This window comes from Talpa occidentalis, unplaced genomic scaffold (genome assembly GCF_014898055.3).
Source record: "Talpa occidentalis isolate TD23 unplaced genomic scaffold, MPIMG_talOcc4v2.1 talOcc4.4, whole genome shotgun sequence".
Classification (NCBI taxonomy): domain Eukaryota; kingdom Metazoa; phylum Chordata; class Mammalia; order Eulipotyphla; family Talpidae; genus Talpa; species Talpa occidentalis.
Genome location: NW_023604295.1, coordinates 57,904,126 through 57,925,331, shown reverse-complemented (window position 1 = coordinate 57,925,331; position 21,206 = coordinate 57,904,126). Strand labels below are relative to the sequence as shown.

Here is a 21,206-nt window from a genome sequence, read left to right as displayed (position 1 = left end):
CGCAACCCAGCGCTCAACCGCTGCGCCACCGGGGAGGCCCTCCAAAACCATCTTTTGGGAAATTTTTTAACATTAACCAGAAGCCAGATCACATGCTTGATCTGGCCGTGCTGTCACATAGGATAGGTTATTATTTTGGTACAGATTTGTAGCTTACCCTCACTGCCCTGAGTTCTGATGTCAACAGATTCTACATAGGATAGTTGCCTAGAATCTTGTGTCACCTCTTTATGCATATTGTCCTGATGAATGATGAATTATTTTATATATAAAATGCTAAGCTGGTTTCATGTTCCAAGTAATATGAAATATATTTTCCCTTAGTTCAACATTTTTTTTAACCTCTGGCAGTAAGAATTACCCACCCTGATGGTGATGCATGATTAAACTCTGATAAAAATATCATTTGAATACTATGTATTCTCAGCTATGACAAAAACAGTTAAGATCCAGATACAGCTGGTAATACTCTTCCTCTTAAGAATGAAGGTAAGGTGGAAGCAACTCCCCATTCTCTAAATTTTGAAAAACAAACACTTTTTCTTCTATATTATTTTGTGGACCTTACACACTCATGCTTACTTCTGGCTCTAAATTCTTGCTAATGCTAAATTATTTAAGTCTAGAAATGGTCTCATCATCTCGTATGCACTGTACTAGTCCATGAAGATAGGGTACACAGCTTTATTTTTATTTTATTTATTTTTATTTTTATTTTTTTTTTATTTTTATAGAGGCATGTTTTCTTTCTTTCTTTCTTTCTTTCTTTGTTTATATATGCACTGGGTACAGTCAGAAGCGCGGGAGGGTGAGAGAATTCACCAGAGCCAGAGCGGGAAGCAGAGCAGGCAGAAGGACCGAAGTACACTGCTGAGGGGAGCAGCGGGCGGCAGGAGAGGTCTGCGCACCATGCGGGACCCTCCTCCGGTGGCCGGGAAGCAGCTGGGGATCGAACCGGCGCCGCAGAGGCGCGGGCAGCTTCGCAACCCAGCGCTCAACCGCTGCGCCACCGGGGAGGCCCGGTACACAGCTTTATTAATGTTCTCAAAGAAAATGCATTTGAATGTAGGAGACCTTACTGAAATTTTGGAAGGATTAGGGAATTTATGTTTAAATCAAGTTCTCCCTGTTGGCATGAATGGTGTCCTGAAGGAACTCACAAACACAGGTTTTATAAACTCTACCCCCACTCCAGACCAAAGAGATCCAACACCATGACTACAAATCCCATAAAGTCATCACCACTGAGGGGTGGACTGCTGGGAACTAGAGTGGAGTTAAGCAGCCTGGCTTGGTATATATACCATGTCTGGCTTTGGGGAGTCCTTGGTTTCTTGCCAGCTTTCAGCGTGCTATTGGGGTCCCAGCTCAGCGGAACTGGTAGGACACATTCACCAATTTGTCTCCTTCTCTTTCTCCCTGAGTTAGTCCTTGCTTTATTTCCCCTTTTTTGGTAAATAAACCCTTCATTAACCTTTTTGTGTGTGCTCACAGTTGAGTGTCTCTATTATTATAAGTCTCTTTTAAGCACATGGGTGAGGACCCACAGTCAGGCCAACCCATTTCACATTGGGGTTGCTCTGTAACATCCCCACCATCAAAGTGATAAACAAAGTGGATAGAAATGAAGTTCTGTTATCCAAGTGCCTGGGGTAGAATTGTGACTTTACCATTATGATGAATCAAAGTTACCGTATATCTCTGAGCTTCAGTTTCTTTATGAGTGAAATAAAGATGATAATAGTAACCTACCTCATAGGATTTTTTTGCAAGAAAATTAGTCCATAATTCAATTTTAGGATAACCTAGCATACAGAAGTGTTCAATATCTATTACAAATTAATTAATTAATATATACTTAAAGGTCTTCACCATTTCCAAACTGATAATTGTATGACTTGGCCATGTTGCTTCCTCTAAGCATACTCTGTCCTTACTCCCCTGCTGAACTCATATTGTTATTTTTGTAACTTTGTAATTCCTATTTTTAGTTTCCTTATGTTGCTTAATATACAGTAATTTCATCACCAATTTTGTGGCCTTAGTTTATATGATTAATGGCCTTAGGAGTTATTGTTCCAAGTGGTTTAATCAAGGTCTTTTCCTAAACTAGGACGAATTCCTCCCTAATAGAAATTCTAATGGAAAGTATCGTACGAATGTGACCAGTTATTTCTATATATTTAAATACATGTATGTGTGTATGTGCAGCACATACTTGCATGTAGTCAGTTTTTTCCAGAATTTCATTTGTGTGTGTATAACATTCTTAATTTTTGTAATGTATTGTGATCCAATTTAGCTGTACACCTTTGAAGATGGTACTCTAATGCCTTATGACTTTTTTTTTTTAAGATTTATTTTATTTGTTTATGCATACAAGACCTGGGGTGTAGGCCAGAAGTGTGGGCGGTGAGAGGATTCACCAGAGACATAGTGGGGAGCAGAATGGGGTGATTGACTGAAATACACTGCTGAGGGGTTAGGGTTAGGGAGTAGCAGGCAATACAGGAGAGGTCTGTTGCACCATGTGGGTCTGCAACCTGGCCAGGCACTGAACTCATGCTGCAGTGGCTGGAGATAGCTTGATAGTGGAGACTTAACCCCTTGCGCCACCAGGGAGGCCCTCTTAGGACATTTTGATTATATGAAACTGATTTTTGCTCAAGGTTACTCACTAATTGCAGAGCATGGATCCTAAGAAGACTTTGAACTGCTTCCCAAAGCCCATGTTCCTCATACTATACCTGACCATTTATTTGTCTGATCTCATTTGAACCTCCCAGAATCTCCAGAAACCAGTACTATTATTATTTTTTTACAAGTAAGGAAACTGAGTCTTAGGGAGGTTAAGTGATTTGACCCCAATATCGTGTAGCTAGTAAATGTCAGCACCCAGATCAGTCTGCCCTTTGCAGATTTGCTTTCTAATAATTAGGTTGTATTAACTTCTTTCCCTTCTGTCCCAAAACGGGTCACCAAGACAGAGTGGGGGATCCTAAGATAGTTAGGATGATTTGTTCTAAGGAACTACTTAGAGTCTCTGTTAAAAGAAAAACAACTCCCTAAAGGAATTCTACAGGAGCCCATGGGAATGCTAGCAATTCAGTCAAATTCAGTTCATGGAATACTGAATTTAAGGGCATTAGCCTTCTAGCATTAGCCTTCCTAATGTTTCGGAATATGCAAATGAAATGTTAATGTCAAAACCAAGCGGGAGAAACTATTTATTTTGAGAGGGAAAATATAGTATAATCGCTCTATTATAGAATACTGCTAATGTAAGGAAACCAGAGGGCAAGACCAGCAGGTTTTTGACAAAAATCACAGCTGAAAATGTGATTGAAGAGAAAAAATTCAAAGATTTTGAGTGCGTGCGTGCGTGTGCCCGTGTGCGTGTGCCCGTGTGTCCGTGTGTGTGTGTGTGTGTGTGTGTGTGTGTGTGTGTGTGTGTAGGTGCGCCCTTAAGGTGGTTTTATTAAGCTTCCTCACCTCCATAGCCGGCGACTGGAAGCCTTCTGATGAAATCGCAGTTTGTGACAATTACTACTTGGCATTCAATGCTAGTGAGCAGCCTCACACAGGGGTGACCCTGTGATGCACCAAAGGCAATTTAATGCCCCTGGCGAACTGGTTCAGGGACCAAGATTTTATTCTGTTTCGCGGATGAGAATTGTGATCCCGCAGCCAAGATTTAGAGCCACTTAGGGCTCCGACAGCTCCACCCCAGTGTTTCAGGAGAAAAATATTCCTTCATGCTCTCTGCCTGATCTGAAAGCGACACAGCTTCCCGATCTTCTGCCTGGGAGATGATTCAATCCTTACAAATTGATCGGAAAGCCCGTCGATCGCGCGGGGTGCCTGGCTTTCTGGAACCGACAAGGGAGGAGCGTGGCTTTTACTTTGAGTAACTTGAGCATTTTCTGTTTCCAACTTAAACTCGCAGCTTAATTCAGAAAAAAAGTCACACTCTGTGGCTCCTGTAGATACTGGGAAAATCCGTGTGACGAAGCACGGTCCAGAATTTCCTGATTTAATTCCCCTGGGGAAAGAGTGTTTTCTATTTGGTATCGGGCAGTCGCCTTTAGAGCTCTCCCCTCAAAAGAAGGCGTGCGTGGGGATGGTGCCCGGGTGCCTCGGGGAAGGAAATTCTGTGGGGACTCAACCTGAGGGGGTGGGGGGAAGCAAATATTGTTTAAAAAAAAATAAAAAAATAAAATAAAAAAAAAATAAAAAACCCTATTTGCCCTTACCTAACATGGAAAAAAATAAATAAGGTGTGTGAGAGGGAGGGGGAGGGCCCAGGCGGCGATCAACTGAGAATCAGCCGGGCACGTCCGCGGCCCCAGCCAACCAGCCGCGGCTCTGAAGTCCCCGCAGGCGAAGTTTCCCCGCGCCGCCCCTTCCTTCCCCACCCCGCGCCCGCCCCGGGACCCCAGGTGCGCGAGGCCCCGGGCTTCCCGTGCCCAGCGCCCTGCCCTACTCCTCTCTCCATTCAGAGAAAAAAGCTGCCAAGCCACGTTCGGAAAAGTCCCCGAGGATTGAGCGAGTGGGAGGAAGGTACGTCGGGGGGCAAGAAAGGGGCCATTTGGCCTTTTGAACTGCGGCGAAGCGCCACGCGGAAGTGAAAGGTGCCGGGCGCTCAGCTCCGCGCGCCCGAAACGCCCCGGGGCGCTGACGAGGCCCGCGGCCCACGCTGGCGCGCGCTACTAATACGCTCACCTATTGGCGGGCGGGGCCAAGGGGCGGGGTCACGAGAAAGCCCCGCCCACAGGGAGGCCGGGACCGCCTTTCGCGTCTCCCTGGCGGAGCTCCCGAGCGCTCCGAGTCGGACTCGGTCCTGCAGCGCCTCTAGGCTGCGGCTCTGCGCTCCAACCACCTGCTCGGCTGAGCGGCCTCAGAAGCGGGGAGGAGAGGGAGGGGGGAGGCTGGGAGAGAGGGAGGGAGGGAAGAGGCGGAGGGGAGGAGAGAGGCCGCTTACACACGCCTTCCAGTTCCTCCGCTCAGAGCAGCCCAGAGACCGCGCTGCCGGCGCCCCGTCCCTGCCTGCGCTGCTGCCACCTGAGGAGACCGCCAGGACCCGGCGCCCCCGGCGACCACCCCCGGAGACTGCTCCGAGCACAGGGCTTTGATGCACGCTGCCGCTACCGTTATTATTATTCCAAGACGCGGAGAATAACCGGCCAGCCAGAAGGAAGCACGTCCACCTTTCTAATAACTCAAGTGTCTCCGTCTCCCAGGAAGAGGGAGTCGCCGGTCCGGGGAGAAGCGGCTCTGGGCTCCGGGGCGGGTGTGCAGCGGCAGCGAGGAGGCGTCGGGGCACTGCCTGGTGGAAAGTTGCGCGGCTGAGACCCGTCGGAGCAGCCCCACAGCCCGGGGGGCGGTTGTGTCGGGAGCAGCCGCTGCCCCTGCGTCCCGACCCGGGAGCGCGCGGGCAGCGTGGGGCGCGCAGCGACGCCCCCTGGGGCCGCGCCAACTCTGTCGGTGGCCCTCGAGGAGAGGAAGGGGGAATATGGCATCAAAGGCGGCCCCCTCCTGCCGTCTGGTCTTCTGCCTCTTAATCTCCGCTGCAGTGCTCAGGCCAGGTAAGCCGGGGCCTCGGGCATCCGGGGAGGGTGGGGGCGCGGGTGAGTGTCCCCGCGCCGAGTCCTCGCACCCCCCAGGGCCGTGCGCCCAGGCCGCGCGGGGCAGAGGAGGGCACCGCGGTCCTGGCGCACGGCTCACTTGGGTTCAGCCACCTGGGCCACACGTTTGGGCTCGGCCGCTTGGCTCAAGTTTGGGCAGCGACTGGGGGCTCTGGGTGAATCTGGAAGTTGGGTGCGGTCGGGGATTCGACTGCAGGGGCTGGCGAGCAGGGTTCCTCCGGCTCCGCACGCTTCCCCTGCGACTCCCCCCTCCTCCCCCCGCCACCCACCGGAGGCGAGCTCTTGCCCGCCGAAATTTTCTCGGTTCTTGGCGTCAGAGTACAAGTCACAGCTCTCGGAGCAGTTTCCCTTTCGCTTAGCTCCCGCAGGCAGTAACTGCCGGTACTTTTTCCTGGCAAATATGGCCTTGTTATGGGTTAAAGAAGGGATGGGAGGTGTAGAGGAGAAAGGTAGGACTTTAATCATTTCCTTAAAAAAAAAAAAAAAAAGACCTAAACTTAAATCTTGGTGTAACGCCTCTTCTCCCATCGTCTGGATGGGTGGTGAGTTAGGGGATGGCGGCTGGCAAAGGACGCAACCTGAATTGAAATTAAAATCCAGATTTGTCAAACCTTAGTGAGGGGGTTGGAGATTTTTCAGGACCTGAGATTTTACCCCAGTTGTCGTTTTTTGCCTTAGGGCAAAAAAAGGGCAAAACCCCCAACAACTAAAGCGGGAATCCCTTTGCTTACCCTGGGGACCTTCCTGGAGCTGTCATTTCGGAGACCTGCCGGGCAGCCGCCTCCAGGTTTCCTAACGGGGCATTCTGTGTGCTTGCTGTCACTTGACCGAGCAGCAGGTCCATTTCCTCGTTAGATTTGAGGATTTGGGGGATTTTCGTCCCTCTGTGAAGTTTTGATCTGTAGACAGCTGCAAGTAAAACTACTTCCTGTCTTTTTAGGCTTACTCTTTTTTTTAATCTAAGCAAAAAAATCACTTCCTTTTCGCAACTTTAATGTCTGCCCATCTCTTGATTGTTGGCAAGCCGAGGCCAACGAATAGGGTTGAAAGTCCTTGGATTTCTCCCAGGAAGAGGGGGAAAGCGGGCGGTTAGCTGAAGCCTGAGGTTCACAAGTGGTGACTGCTGTTGCTGTGCGATTGTGGTGGGATGCAGGGTAGTGGTGAGGGTTGCTCTCCCCGAATCGCTTTATTAAAGTTACATTTGGGGTGAGGTAATGAGCTCACCTGCTCTTCTGAGATTGGAGAAAGAGGTGTCTGACATATCTCCAGCTCGGAAGCAAAGACCGTGAAACCAGAGTTGAACCAGATTTAAAGCAGGTGGGGTGGAGTGAAAACATCGAGAGGTGGGAGGGGACACCTCCATTGGGGTTGGCATGGTGTGGAGCTCACTTTTTCACTATACTAGTGCCCGATGGGGGCAGGAAGGGCAAACATTCTGGGACGGGGGAATACAAGGTAGAAGGAGGGAAAGGTTGTTTGTAAAATGCAAAGATCCACACGCCCACTGTAGTTTTCAGTGTCCCCCTCTTGTCACTTTTGAGAAATATAAGCCCAACTATATCTCCCTGACCACAAGCACACGCCCGGTTTTCTTTTCCATGCGGTGGCGCTGGAATTTATTTTCAGTTGGGCCACCTCGGAGGACAGGTTTTTCCGCACATTTAACTGCTAATAGGGGAGAGGTTCTGCTTTAAGATCTCCTTTGTGGCGATTTTCCTGGCGCGGCAGGCTAGCGTTTCTATCCCGCACAAAGCCGCGCGCTTTCTGCGAATCCATAGCACAGTCCCACGGTCGCTAACCACCACTAATCTGGGGGTGAGAAGCCTCAGACCCTCAGATCCGTGGTTTTATTGAATTTACCGCATGACATGTGCGCGAAATTCCCGGTGCGGTCGGTGTCAGTGTGTTTTAAAAGAAAGGATTATGGCACCAAGGCGCGGTGTCCAGGCGAGGACGCAAGTTCTGGAGGCCAAGTGCGCCTGCTTGGAAGCCCTTGGCACAGCTGAACCCGGTGGGATGTGGTGCCAATGACTGGTTTAGTGAAAGGGACTGGCTTCCCTGCCTGCGGTCTTTCATTTCCGAAACGGTTTCAATTGTGTGTGTCCAGACTTCGAGGACAAAAACTGGAGTTTGTGAAACTGCTTCTGCAGTTCTTTTTGTCTCTAATCACTACATAGTCTTAGATCTATTTGAGGCGTGGCATGTTACCTATTTGAAGGGAGGGGGAGAGAATATATGAACCATGAAAACTGAATTCAGTGATAAAGGCAATGAAGTATGTGCTCAGCATCCGAGGAACAAGAATCTCATTATTCTTGTAGAAAGAGCGTCAGCCTGTGGTGACATTTTGTATTGCTTTAAAAAAGGCTTTCCTTGGTTATTTACAACCAGGAGGTGGGATCCTGCAATTAACTGTTTCTTCACCTGGGTCATCTTTGTGCCTCCTTTTCTGGACTTTTTTTTTTCTAAATTGCTCACTAGTGAAAGAGTCATTCTATGACATTAGTAAGCTTAAAGCTCTTTTTTTTTTTTTTTTTACGCCAATGGGATATTATGTTTGGAACTTACGCTTTTATTTCAATAGTCCTTGGGAAAAACATAACCTCTGATAATGAACTTTCAACTGCTTGAAGTGGTACTATTAAAAATTATTAATTTTAAAACTGCTAAGTGCTTAGTAGTCAGTAAATATTGCTTTTTTTTCTTGATGATTTATTAAATTCAATAGTAATTTACAATTTAATGGGGTACTATTTACAGGAAGCTGTTTTTCTAAGCTTGGCTCAGAGCCATATGCCTCAGGAACTTCACCAAGTCATTTCTCCTTAGGGGAGATCAGCTTCTCAAGTGTAAATAAAAGGATAGACTAAGGATCTATGCTGAGATTTCTGCCAATTCAAAACTCTGTTTCCAATGTTGTAAGGTAAATAACCAATTTGGGTGCCACAGTCATGTTCCAATTATATTTTCTTTTAGACAGTTTTAATAGGCACAATCAGTATAAATCTAGTATTAGAAAAATGTCAGTGGACCTCAATGGCTGGTTTTCTATCCTTTCCCCTACTTTTATAAACTCGTTATATTATCTTATATTTTCTTCAGACCTGAATAGGTCTAGTAAAAAAAAAAGATGTATGATGGAAAGGAATTAGTTTCCCACTGCCCTGGGAAAAGACAATGATAAAAATTTTTAGGTCTCAAAATACTTGATTAGTGTAACTTCCTGGAAGTCAGTCTCTATTTGAACTGCTTGTGTAATTCCTACAATGAAACATAAGTGATGGTTAATGCTAACATGTTAATGTGAAAAAGCTTCATATTTATATGTTAAAAATGCCCCTAAAACAAAGACACTAATCTGCACATACGGTTGTAAGTACAATAAGAAGGAACTAGAAAATACTAATGCTTTCCTGTTGTTTTAAATCTGTAGATTCCAGGATATTTTCATGACATAATTCCAAACTTTCTGACTTTTTAGAAAATTCAAACTAGTTTAAATAGAAACTTGAAAGAGAATGGTTGTCTACTGGTGACTTATTAAGAATAAGAAAATCAATAAAAAACTATTTTAATAATCTTGAGTATTACCAGAAAATTCTTTATAGTGCTGTTAGTGCTCATGTGTTTAATTTTTAGCTATGTCATAGAGGAATGTTGTAACCTTGGGAAAATTATTTTTTTTCTTTTGATTTCTAATCTGTAATTTTTTCTCCTTGTATATTACATGGTTCTGATTTCAGTGATATTAGTAATTCCCTTGATCAGCATAGAATTTTTCAAGTGAAACAGGCTACATTAAGAATTTATTATATTGTAAATAGAATAATACTCTTTAATTTACTCCCCTTAATTATCACCTTGACCATTTTATTAAAAGCAGGCAAAAGCATCTCTTTACTCTTCCTTTCTCCTTTTTTTTTCTTGCTCATGTTTTTATGTTGCTAAACACAGGTCTTTATAAAATTGAGTACTATCTAAGTTGTCAGCATTACTTGTTATAAGATGGCAGCACTTTGTCAGGGAGTATTTTAGATGCTTTATGTAATCACCTTGTCTTATATCCCAAACACACCTCTTTCTGTTGTGGCCTTTTATTTAGCATAACATATCATCAAAGATTTCTAGTTCCCTGAAGCTATTAACTCAAGTAGACACATGCATTATATATTCCAAATATGCAGGCAAGCAGCATAGGTGCAGCTATGATTCAAAAGTGTCTGTGTTCTTCTGTGTATACATAGAAACTTGAACTCCTCTCAAAGTTTTAATTTTACCTTCATTGTTAGGATTTCATAAAGGCCCATCTCATTTCTTACTCTTGAATGTATGAGGCTTATTAAAATAAGAGATAGCTCATGAGAATTCTAAAGACAGTTTTCTTAGGAGTGATGGATGATGAATGAATATTTATTCAATTATTACTTTTGCATAGCAGCTTCTTTTTATTTTCAATAAGACATGAAAAAGACCAGAAAAGTGTCCATTTACATTTCTCATTACCTTTTTCATTGGGGCAGAATTTTCCCTTCCCTACAGAGAACAAAGTCAACGCCAGAATATATCTTCCTTATTTAAGAAAAGATATTACAAGCTTTGATAAGGTTAAATTCTACAGTTATTAGAAGTATCCCTATAGGGTACAAAGTATTATATATTTGAAGTTACTGATATTTTCATCCAACTAGTTTCTCTGTTTGAATAACATTTATATTCTTTACCCCTTTATTATTAGAGGGACACCTTTTATATACATATATATATATATTTCAGCTAGTACTAGTTCCTAATGTACTGTGATATTCAGTAATTGTTTTATGGTAACCTATTATCAGAGTCCATTATTGTAGTATATGTTCCAAGAATAAAATTAGCTTTTAGTACTTTCTCTTATTTATCCAATCAGTTCTCATTTATCCATACCATTCAAGGGGAAATCAGAGTTGTGCACAATCCAAGAGTTTCTAATTAAAGAATTGTTGAATTCAACTTTAGTTGAGGTACTTCAATGAACATATCTGTGTCTGACCTTCTAAGAATTCATAGTACTTCAACATAATGAAACTAAACTGTGGGAAAATAAAATAGATTAATCAGAAATTAGATTGCTTTCGAGCTTCTCCGGATTGCTTCCTTTCCTGCCATTCGACTCTCTCTCCCTTCCTCCCCCGCAAAAAACCAAATTATCTCCTTTTCTAATCCATGAACCATTCATCTTGGCATATCTAATACAGTCCTGGTTTGTGCTTGATGTCCTGATATAATTATTAATGGTAGCCTATTTCACTCTGGAAAGTGCAGTTGAATGCACTGTGTTGTCACCATAATTATTAATGACTTACCTGTCCGTATGTCTGTCTTAGCATATTTAACTATTGGAAATGCATTTCTCATCCTGACAAAGTGTGTATTTCTAACCTTTTTAAAGTATTAGCTACAGTGAAATATCAGTCAGGGGATATATTCCTCTTTAATGTCAAGTATAAAAGAGATACAAAGTTATAGCCTGGAATCCCAGAATGTTAATGGGTATGGAACATCAAGGATTCCATGATTTGGAATGGAAACTGAACTGAATTGACCTGAAATACCAAGAGAATAATAGAAATTCACCTGGGAGCTTTACTGAGTAGTAGATATCTCGGGAAGGCCTATTTTAGTCTGATCCTGAAATCTCAGCCAACTGTGCAATTCCCATTCTGTTCTTCTGTAAGGTTTTTTCAGTAACTCAGCTGTCACTTTGAATCAAAAAAAATTACTAGCATTGTCTATAAAACTGAAGGAATTGCTCTAGTCTTTTGCACAACATGTAAGCTATAATAGTCGTACCAGTTAGAAATGGTGACCTGATTTGGGACAGCCAATAAACAGGATGGCCAGAATAGTTTATGCCAAATCTGACTAAACACCCACATATTATTTAGTTCAACTCTCTGGAGTGTCTCAAGTACTCAGAAAACCCTAAAGGTTTTGGTTGGAAAAGAAGGTGTTATCTAAGCATACACAGTAAAGGACCCTGAGTTTTGATCTTGTTAATGTGATGGAATGAAGGGAGAGGGCATTTGACACTGTGGATAAAGCTTTTCTCACTATATTCCCAAGTATCTTCCCTGATAGTTGGGGAGTTCTGGGTATGGAATTTGCCTGGCTCTAATGGAACAAAAAAACATTAGAAGGAGTGAAGCTACTTTATTGAATTTATCAGTTGATTATGCTATGTTCAAAACATAGTCATTTAAAACTGTAACCATGGTATTGTTTTTCAGATTGACAATTTAATCTGTGCAGCTGGTGTGTTTGATTTTAGTTAGATGTCTTCAGTCTACTGTAGTCTCTCGTGTGTTAATCTAGGTAACTTTCCTTCTGGTTGTTGACTGGTTGTTCAGGGCTGTTCAGAGGAAACTGACTCTCTCCCATGCTCTAATAGACTCCCTGTTCTTGGTAGAAGCAGGGGTTTTACAGAAGCAGAAGTGTGCAGATCATTGCTTCTGCCACATTCTATTAGTGAAGACAAGTCCAGCTCAGATTCAAGAGTTAGAAAATCATTTTAATTTATTGAATTAATGGATTAAAAAAAATTTTTTAAAGGTGGATCAAGACCAGGAGGGAGAATTAGGACTACTTTGCAATCTACATTCACAATAGTACTGGGAGATGGAGCAGCAAGCATTCTTACTGAAGATCCTTAGCTCTGCATCCACAGTTTACACCTGTCACTTCCAGATCCTTGGACAGAAAACATGACAGTTACTGAGTTTCAAACAGTGTCCAGTAAGAATACTGTTTCTTACTGCTGAAGCCTTTTTATCTTCCCCAGGGAATAAAATTATGGAAAACTAAGAGTGTGTGTGTGTGTGTGTGTGTGTGTGTGTGTGTGTGAGAGAGAGAGAGAGAGAGAGAGAGAGAGAGAGAGAGAGAAAGAAAGAGAGAGAGAGATGCAATTCATGGTCAAAAGGTAAAATGTGATAAAAGGGCTGGAAAAAAATGAGATGGTGCCTTAAATATTCTTCTTGTTTTATTCTCTTAGTTGACAGCTGAGATAGATGAAGACATAGGTTAAGAGATTTTCTAAAATTAAATAGCAAATTAGTCATAGTTTTTAGAGACAGTAGTGTTCTTAGTTCCATGAATGCCTCTCATAGATTCAAGCCTTTGGAGCTGTAGTCTCAAAATTACTTAGCTGCTTGCTTAAAGTCACATTATTAGTCAATCCAAGATTAAAACTCAAGTAATGATACCACATTCGATTTATGTTGGTTTTAGTCAATAAATATTTATTGAGTGCTCACTGTGTGCAAAGTATTGTGCTTGTGGGGCTGGGGATACTGCAATAAACTAGTTACTAGAGAGTCAAGATCCTATCACATTTGGTCCAGAGTTTAGGGAAAAATCAGAACAATTTTTTTTAAAGATTTATTTATTTATGCATACAAGAACTGGGGTACAGGCCAGAGGTGTCCGGGGGTAAGAGGATTCACCAGAGACAGAGTGGGGAAGAGAACAATTTTTTCAGGAAGTGGTATTTGAGTTATGTACTGAAGAAGTCAAGCAAAAGAAAGATGACTTCTAGCTGTTGGAAGTTCTCAGAACTTTCTTGAAGTTGTTCAAATACTTTCCTGTAATCTCCCTAATTTCCTTACCAGTTGTGGGGTTCAGAAGAGGGCCTCTTTGATCTTATTCAAATACTCATAACGGCAAATATTTGCATTTACACTTCACTCCTTTAAACAAATCAAGTGGGAACATGCTTTATAGACCATTTTGTAATTTCATGAATAAAACAGCTTCAACACTGATACTTAGTATTCAATGTTCAAATTTGTAGCATGTCTATTTTATTCTGCAAGTATCTTCTCTATCTAGTGATAGGTATGACACCTTGCAAGAAGAATTTTTATGTTGGTTTTCTAGTTTTGCAAAGATGAGCATGGCTCTAAGTATGAATAATGCTTTTGCTATCACATTTAAGAGTAAAATGTAATACATATTTGGATTTACCCTGTTAGATTAATCTCCTACTCATGCAAGCCTTGTGGATGCTCATGTAGTCCTTAAATAGAAGTTTTCTTTTAGAAGTGACAGTTTAGTATAAGATAAAATTGCTTTTCTTAGCATACTAGAATGTCAAATAAGTATATGTTTATTAAAACAAACCCTGTATCTGCACAGTTGTTTTTTTCTTAGCTGATAATCTGTATGTCTCCTTTCTAAAGTAAATGATGAAATAGTATAAAGGAGTAGAACTTTTAAGTAGAACTTTTATGGTTTGGAGGATATGAATTTTTAGAATTGATCTAAATGGTTATGAAAGATTTGGACTGCCTGAGAAATATTTTTTCATTTTTGTATACATTATAACTATAGTTCCATGATAATTAAAAAAAATTTCTTTTAATTTTGTAGACTCTCAGTGCTCACAGGTTTTACAGACTGTGGATGGATAGCATAGAGTCTATTGCATAGGAGCTCAAGAGCCTGGGCTGTGGACTTGAGCATTAGTTTCTTTTCTGTTGTTTCTGTTTTCTCATGTGTAAAGTGAACATACCAACGCTGCTAAGTTCATTTGAGATGAATATTCAAAAAATAAATAGCGTACAGAGTATTTATCAATATGTGGCACTAATGGACTCTCAACCAGTAATTATTATGAGTTACACTTTTCAGTAATCATATAATATGCCAGTTTATTCAGATCAGAATAATATGTGAAATATCTGATTTTACTTCAGTTCCATCTGAATACATTTTGGGGCTTCCATAACTAAATTGGAATTCATATTCTTATTGGGATGTTTCATAGTCCCAATATCTGTCAAGTAGCATTTCAGTTTTATCAACTCAAAGAAAACAAAAGAAGAACACAAATTGAAAACTACAATCTTAAAATGTAATTTCCCCAAAACAAAAAGTATTAAGGAAAAAAGAAAACATACTCCAAAATAAGCATGGATATAGTTTAGAAATTGATAATGGGTATGTGTGTCTGTAATTTGAAAGAAGTTACAGAGAAAAATTTTGCAATTATTGTAATGTAGTCATGCTGATGATAAAATTAGGATTTTAAATACAAGGCATATTATCTCAATTGTAATTCAATAGAGGGAGCTCCACTACTTCATGAGCATGCTAGGTTGATTCCATTTGTAACATTTTTTGGTACCCTGTAATAGTGAGATTATTAAAATTATAATTTTAATCTTAGAAGTATTTTGGAAGCTGAAAAATATTTTTTATTAATGACATTCAAAAAATTCCTCCACAAATAATGTATATTTTAAACCCCTAGTTCTTGGCTCTTTGTACCCTTTGGATAATAAATCACTAGAAAAAATTAAAGTATACTCTTGAGAAGGATATTTTACTCTAATGTACCAAGCCATCAAAAAAGAAAATTATGTCCAATGATAAATTAATGAATATTTTTCATATTACTTTAGTACTATCTATTAAGTCAAAACAGTTGTACATTTCAGTCAAAGAGGAAAAATAATTGGTATTTTTCTTCATTACTCTGCTTAGATTTTTAATCATATAATTTTTAAAATAAATTTTATTTTTATATTCCCCATACAATTGCAACCCCCTTATTTTGACCCCAATCCCTCCCCTCCCCGCCCCCTACCACCCATAGAGTGTTCTCTGGTTCATAGTTTTTTGTTGATTTTGATTTTTACTTTCTTATAGTTATTCATTTTCTTGGTCCCTTATATAAGTTTTCTAGATTCCTGATATGAGTGAGACCATCCAGTATTTTTCTTTTTCTTTCTGGCTTATTTTGCTGAGCATGATCCCTTCCAGCGCCATCCATGTTGCTGCAAATTGCATGTGTTTATCTCTTTTGAATGCTGAGTAATATTCCATGGTGTATATGTACCACATCTTCTTGATCCAGTCATCTATTTTTGGGCATTTGGGTTGTTTCCAAAGCTTAGCTATTGTAAACAGTGCTGCTATAAACATAGGGGTGCAGGTGCTCTTTGGAATTGATGTTTCTGTGTCCTTTGGGTAAATACCTAGGAGTGGAATTGCTGGATCATATGGAAGCTCTATGTTTAGTAGGTCTAGAAATCTCCACACAGCTCTCCATAGTGGTTGGACCAGTTTGTACTCCCACCAGCAGTGCAGGAGAGTTCCTTTTTCTCCACATCCTCGCCAACATTGTTGTTGCTAGTTTTTTTTAATATGTGCCATTCTCACTGGTGTAAGATGGTATCTCATGGTAGTTTTGATTTGCATTTCCCTGATTACAAGTGATGTTGAACATTTTTTCATATGCCTGTTGGCCATTTGCATTTCTTCTTCAGAGAAGTTTCTTTTTAGCTCTTCTGCCCATTTTTTGGCAGGATTATTTTCTTTGTTGTTGTTGAGTCTCATCAGGTCTTTGCAGATTTTTGTGATCAGTCCTTTATCATTAGTGTTGTGTGCAAAAGTGTTCTCCCAGTCAGTGGGGTTTCTCTTTGTTTTTGTTATTGTCTCTTTTGCTGTGCAGAAGCTCTTTAATTTGATGTAGTCCCAGCTGTTTATCTTTGCCTTCACTATCACTGCTTTGGGTGATGTGTCTGTAAAGATGTCTTTGATGTGCATATCACGTAGTGTTTCACCTGTATTTCCTTCCATGTATTTTATGGTTTCAGGTCTTATGTCTTAATCATATAATTTTTTAATGTGGAAACAGTCTATATTCACATCTTCCCCTCGTTTTTTATTTTATCAAATATAGTAATTCAGATAATGCCCTAATTTAGATAACTCCAACTGTATTTTCACTTTAAATTGATAATCCATCATTTATATGTCATCCTGGTATTTCATACACTATTTTTTTAAAAAAGATTTATTTATTTATGCATACAAGAACTAGGGTACAGGCCAGAGGTGTGGGGGTTGAGAGGATTCACCAGAGACAGAGTGGGGAACAGAACAGGCGGATTGGCTGACTACACTGCTGAGAGGAGCAGTGGGCAAGTCAGGGGAGGTCTGCTGCTCCATGTGGGTATCTCCCTGCCCAGGGATCGAACTCATGTTGCAGAGGCTGTGGACAGCCTCATAAGTTGCGTCTTAATCCCTTGAGCCACCAGGGAGGACCACATACTTTTTATGAGATTCACTTTTAACATGTTTGCATTGACTTAAATCAATGGTACTTTTTCTTGAACTACAATTAAGAAAAATAATTTCTAAGCAATTGTATGTATGTGTTATAGGATCTTGATGTACATTATATTATAAAACTCCATTTCATAGTGTTGGTGAAAGAATGGTTTATTAACAGTGATATTTATGACAATTGATTGAACATTTCAGAAAAAAATTAAACAGCAATCCCACATTTTTAATTCAAAATGAATATTGAGTTCACAGAAAATTGTTTAATCTGACACATAATGACTCCTAATTTATTACTAAAATTTAGATACCAGTTAAAGAAAGGGCTCTTTGCCCCAGCTACTGCAAGAATGAAGACCATTCTCAGCAATCAGACTGTCAACATTCCAGAAAATGTTGACATATCCCTGAAGGGTTGCACTGTTATTGTGAAGGGCCCCAGAGGCACCCTGCGGAGGGACTTCAATCACATCAATGTTGAACTCAGTTTGCTTGGGAAGAAAAAGAAGAGGCTCCGGGTTGACAAATGGTGGGGAAATAGAAAGGAATTGGCTACTGTTCGCACTATCTGTAGTCATGTACAGAAGATGATCAAGGGTGTTACACTGGGCTTCCGTTATAAGATGAGGTCTGTGTATGCTCACTTCCCTATCAACGTTGTTATTCAGGAGAATGGGTCTCTTGTTGAAATCTGAAATTTCTTGGGTGAAAAATACATTCGCAGGGTTCGGATGAGACAAGGTGTTGCTTGTTCAGTATCTCAAGCCCAGAAAGATGAGTTGATTCTTGAAGGAAATGACATTGAACTTGTATCAAATTCAGCTGCTTTGATTCAGCAAGCCACGACAGTTAAAAACAAGGATATCAGGAAATTTTTGGATGGTATCTATGTTTCTGAAAAGGGAACAGTTCAGCAAGCTGATGAGTAAGATTTAAGTTGTCCAGCTACAGAGCAGCAAGATAATGGATGATTTCTTAGACCTATTTGTGATACATCTTTGAGATGCAATAATAAAAGTCGTCATTGAAAAAAAAAAAAAAAGAAATGGCTCAGTTCTTTGGCATATTTAAGAATCCCCATCATGGAGAGGCTTTTAAAAATTTGATATTGAGGGCCTCCCAGGTGGCCAGTGGATTGAACACAGCGCTGTGAAGCTGTCCACAGCTTCTGCTGCATGGGTTCGATTCCCGGCCAGCCAGGGAAATTCCCACATGACGCAGCATACCTCTCCTGTCCACCCGATGCTCCCCTCAGCAGTGCTTTTGGTCCGTCTGCCTGTTCTGTTCCTCGCTCTGTCTCTGGTGAATCAACATACTGCGCCTCTGGCCTGTACCCCAGCTATTGTATAAATAAAAAATAAATCTTTAAAAAATTGATACTGAAATTAATTATCTGTTTTTCTGGAATACTGAAGTTTGAAGCCTGTGGCTTTTTCATTACAGTTTTAGGCATTCTTTAAAGTAAGTGCTCATTTTATTGTGCTTACTTTCAGTTATAGATTAGGGTTTGAGAGTATGTTTCTAAAGTCATATTATATGGTTTTGAAATCTGTGTATTCACTGCACCCTCCTAGCCAGGGAATACTGAGGAGATTGTGCTTATCTTGCAAAGGAATAATACTACCTGTCTCGTAAGGTTGTTATGAAAGTTAAATAAATTAACACACATAAAGCTTACTCAGTGGTTGGTTGTTAAATAATAAGCTCTCAGAAATTATTACTCTTCAATTATTTAATTTCAGTTAATTTTCTACCATTCCAATTATAAATCCAATTTATCCTCATGAGTACATAAAGAGGAGAGGCTCTAAGTTGTTCAAAAATATTAAATTGTCAGCTGAAGCACCTCCCTACTCTATCTTTATTTTCCACTCAAGAAATGGATATGAATGAGAATGATGTCATATTTTATTTTATTTATTGACATCAACCTTGAAATTACTATGTAAAACTAATAATGCAGCCACAAACTCTCAGCATGTGTCCCTAAGTTATTTGTATCAAATTCACTATAACAGTTTTTGTCTGATAATAAAGCATCATTGTATTGCAGTCGTGAGGCTGATATCTAAATTTAAAAGTAATTTGCAGACCATTTATGGTTGGTTCATTCTGTCTGAGGACATACTGTGACTTTAGTACATTAGTGTTAGTAAGCTAGAGGTAACTTAGGAGTATGAATGGGTGTGTGTTTAAAATGTAGATACAGGTATAGGTAGACTCTGTAAACTCCGAGTATTATAGAGCACAAAGCAAATAAAATTTTAAGGAAGTGAAAAAATAGACATAATCTAATGGATTTCCTAACATTCAGGCTAGCTGCTTTCTAATTTCTTCTTCCCTCTGCCATCAAAATGATAAAAGATATGAATGAAATCTGGTGTTTGCTGAAAATAGTTCAGTGACACCTTGGTAAAGTACAGATAAAATGCAAGCTTCTTATCATTACATTTAACATCCTCAATAGTCTTTCTTGGAACTCCATGCTCTAGCCATACGTCTAAGTATGCCCTGTATTCTAGTTCTCTGAGGTTATTATTCTTGTCACTGCCTTATTCTGAAACATTCTTTCATATCCTCCTTCATCACTTAGCTCCCCTGAATAACTTATATTCCCATTCTTCAGAACACAGTGTAGATGCCATGTCAAGAAATTCTTTCCTGAAGTCACTAAGATTCTGGAATTACAGTTCCAGAACTAATTTCATTTATACTCTGTTACCTGTTTATTCTCATCTAGCTCTCTTAGCAGATTTTTGTGTTCCTGGAGATAGGAACCATATCTTCTTTATCTTGTTTTCTGCTAAGTGTCTATTGATATTGAGTATATTCCCAATACATATATGATGAATTGAATAAATGCAGTAGTCAAAATTAGAATTCTTGATTATTAGTAAAGCCTATTTAAAACTGTAACATGTATTTACATTTGAGTAAGAAATATCTTCATTGAGACTTTTTTCACTTGCTTTTAGAATTTAAAGAATGATAAATTTTATGAGGTATGGTTCTTTAAAAAAAACCAATATTTATCATAATTTACAAAGCTATGCAATGAAGAATAAGTGAAAATGAAATAAGTTAGCCTAATTATTCTTCCAGGTATCAATCTAGGTTAACATAAAACAGAAACTTAAGTGACTATATTCTATATCTTTGATGAACATTGAACATTAAATGTAAAATCATCCAGAAAAATATACAGAGATGTATCTAAGGTAATTTATTTTCAAAACTGTAGGTTATTGAAGATAGTAGGATTATCCTTTTATCTGGAATAATTAGAGGAACTCATTTTCAATAGGCAGTAAATGACTGGCAATAGTTACTTGTCTTGTTTTTAATTCTTATATTAAACTTTTGGACCAGGACATATTGCTGAATATAGAAATAAGTATTATAAAAAGATTTCATGAGCAAATTGATCAGTTTTGCAGACAAAATTTAGTATATTTGTACTACGGAACATGCATGTGTTTTGTTGGCCATGCTGTGAATGTTATTAACAGTGAAGAATTAGAGATCACCTGAAGAAAGTCTGATATATTTTTGCAAAAGTATAATATACTATTTGAGTAATTTTAAAAGTTCAGACACAAATCAAAGAAAAATTCTTGAAAAAAATGGACAGATTTCATTTTATTGGAAAATAAACCTTGTGCTCTTGAAACTGACATAAAACAGTTTGTTACTATAGAAGGCAGTGCAGAATTGGATTTCTTATAGTATTTCATTATTTGATGGTATTTGATAGCTGAAAATCTAGCTTTAAATCCACCTGATGTCTGTTCTCTGGGCAAAATAATCTGAATTCTTATAATCTTTTTACTTAAAGCCTCTTTTATAAAGTATTTCATTACTTTGGATTCTTCCTGCGTCTGAATTTTAACTTCTAGGTTTTATTCTGTCATTCCGCTTAGACAATCTAGTTAGTCAGTTTTTGATAATATGGGCTGATTGGCAACTTTTCTTCTGAATTTCTGCCCAGAAACGCTAATATTTTTCTAACAGGTTGTAAATGTCCAGATAAACCAATAAGATCCAACACACTGTTACTGATTGTTCCCACTTATTGAGTGCCAGCAATGCTCTATGCTTACTAGTGCTTTAGAAAACAGTAGCCAGTATATTTGTGTAACCAACTTTAAGGTTAAAGGCTGATCTTTTTTATTTTAAGAATAACAAAATCTAGCCTTACTTTCATTCTTTCAAAATGTAGGACTTTTGAATACAGTATAGCATACTCAAAAATTAGCTGAGTAAAGTATTATCAAATAAAAGCCAAGTAAGTGTGACTTTTTCTTTAAGTATATAAAACTAATTGGGCCATAGCAATGCCATGTCAGAAGTCAGTTTTATGTTAGTTTTGGGTTTCCTCCCTTAGTTTATTTGCAAATAGATTACATGACAGTGTTTCTTTTCTCCTACTTGAAAAATGTTATTCATTTCTATAAC

General features: G+C 39.7%; 1 protein-coding gene and 1 pseudogene across 3 annotated transcripts in view; both read left to right on the top strand.

Moving 5' to 3' along the window:
* The first annotated feature begins 5,393 nt into the window (after positions 1-5,393).
* The window catches only part of ALCAM (activated leukocyte cell adhesion molecule), a 196,382-nt gene continuing 180,569 nt past the window's right edge, over positions 5,394-21,206 (top strand). For 2 of the 3 annotated variants that reach the window (XM_054700634.1, XM_054700633.1), the window contains exon 1: positions 5,424-5,585. In XM_054700634.1, coding sequence (XP_054556609.1) covers positions 5,513-5,585 — 73 coding nt within the window. In that variant the 5' untranslated portion in view covers positions 5,424-5,512. Of the gene's footprint in view, positions 5,586-21,206 lie in introns of all 3 variants that reach the window. The other variant, XM_037525621.2, reaches the window with a different exon arrangement.
* LOC119257558 (60S ribosomal protein L9-like) lies at positions 17,015-17,772 on the top strand (annotated as a pseudogene).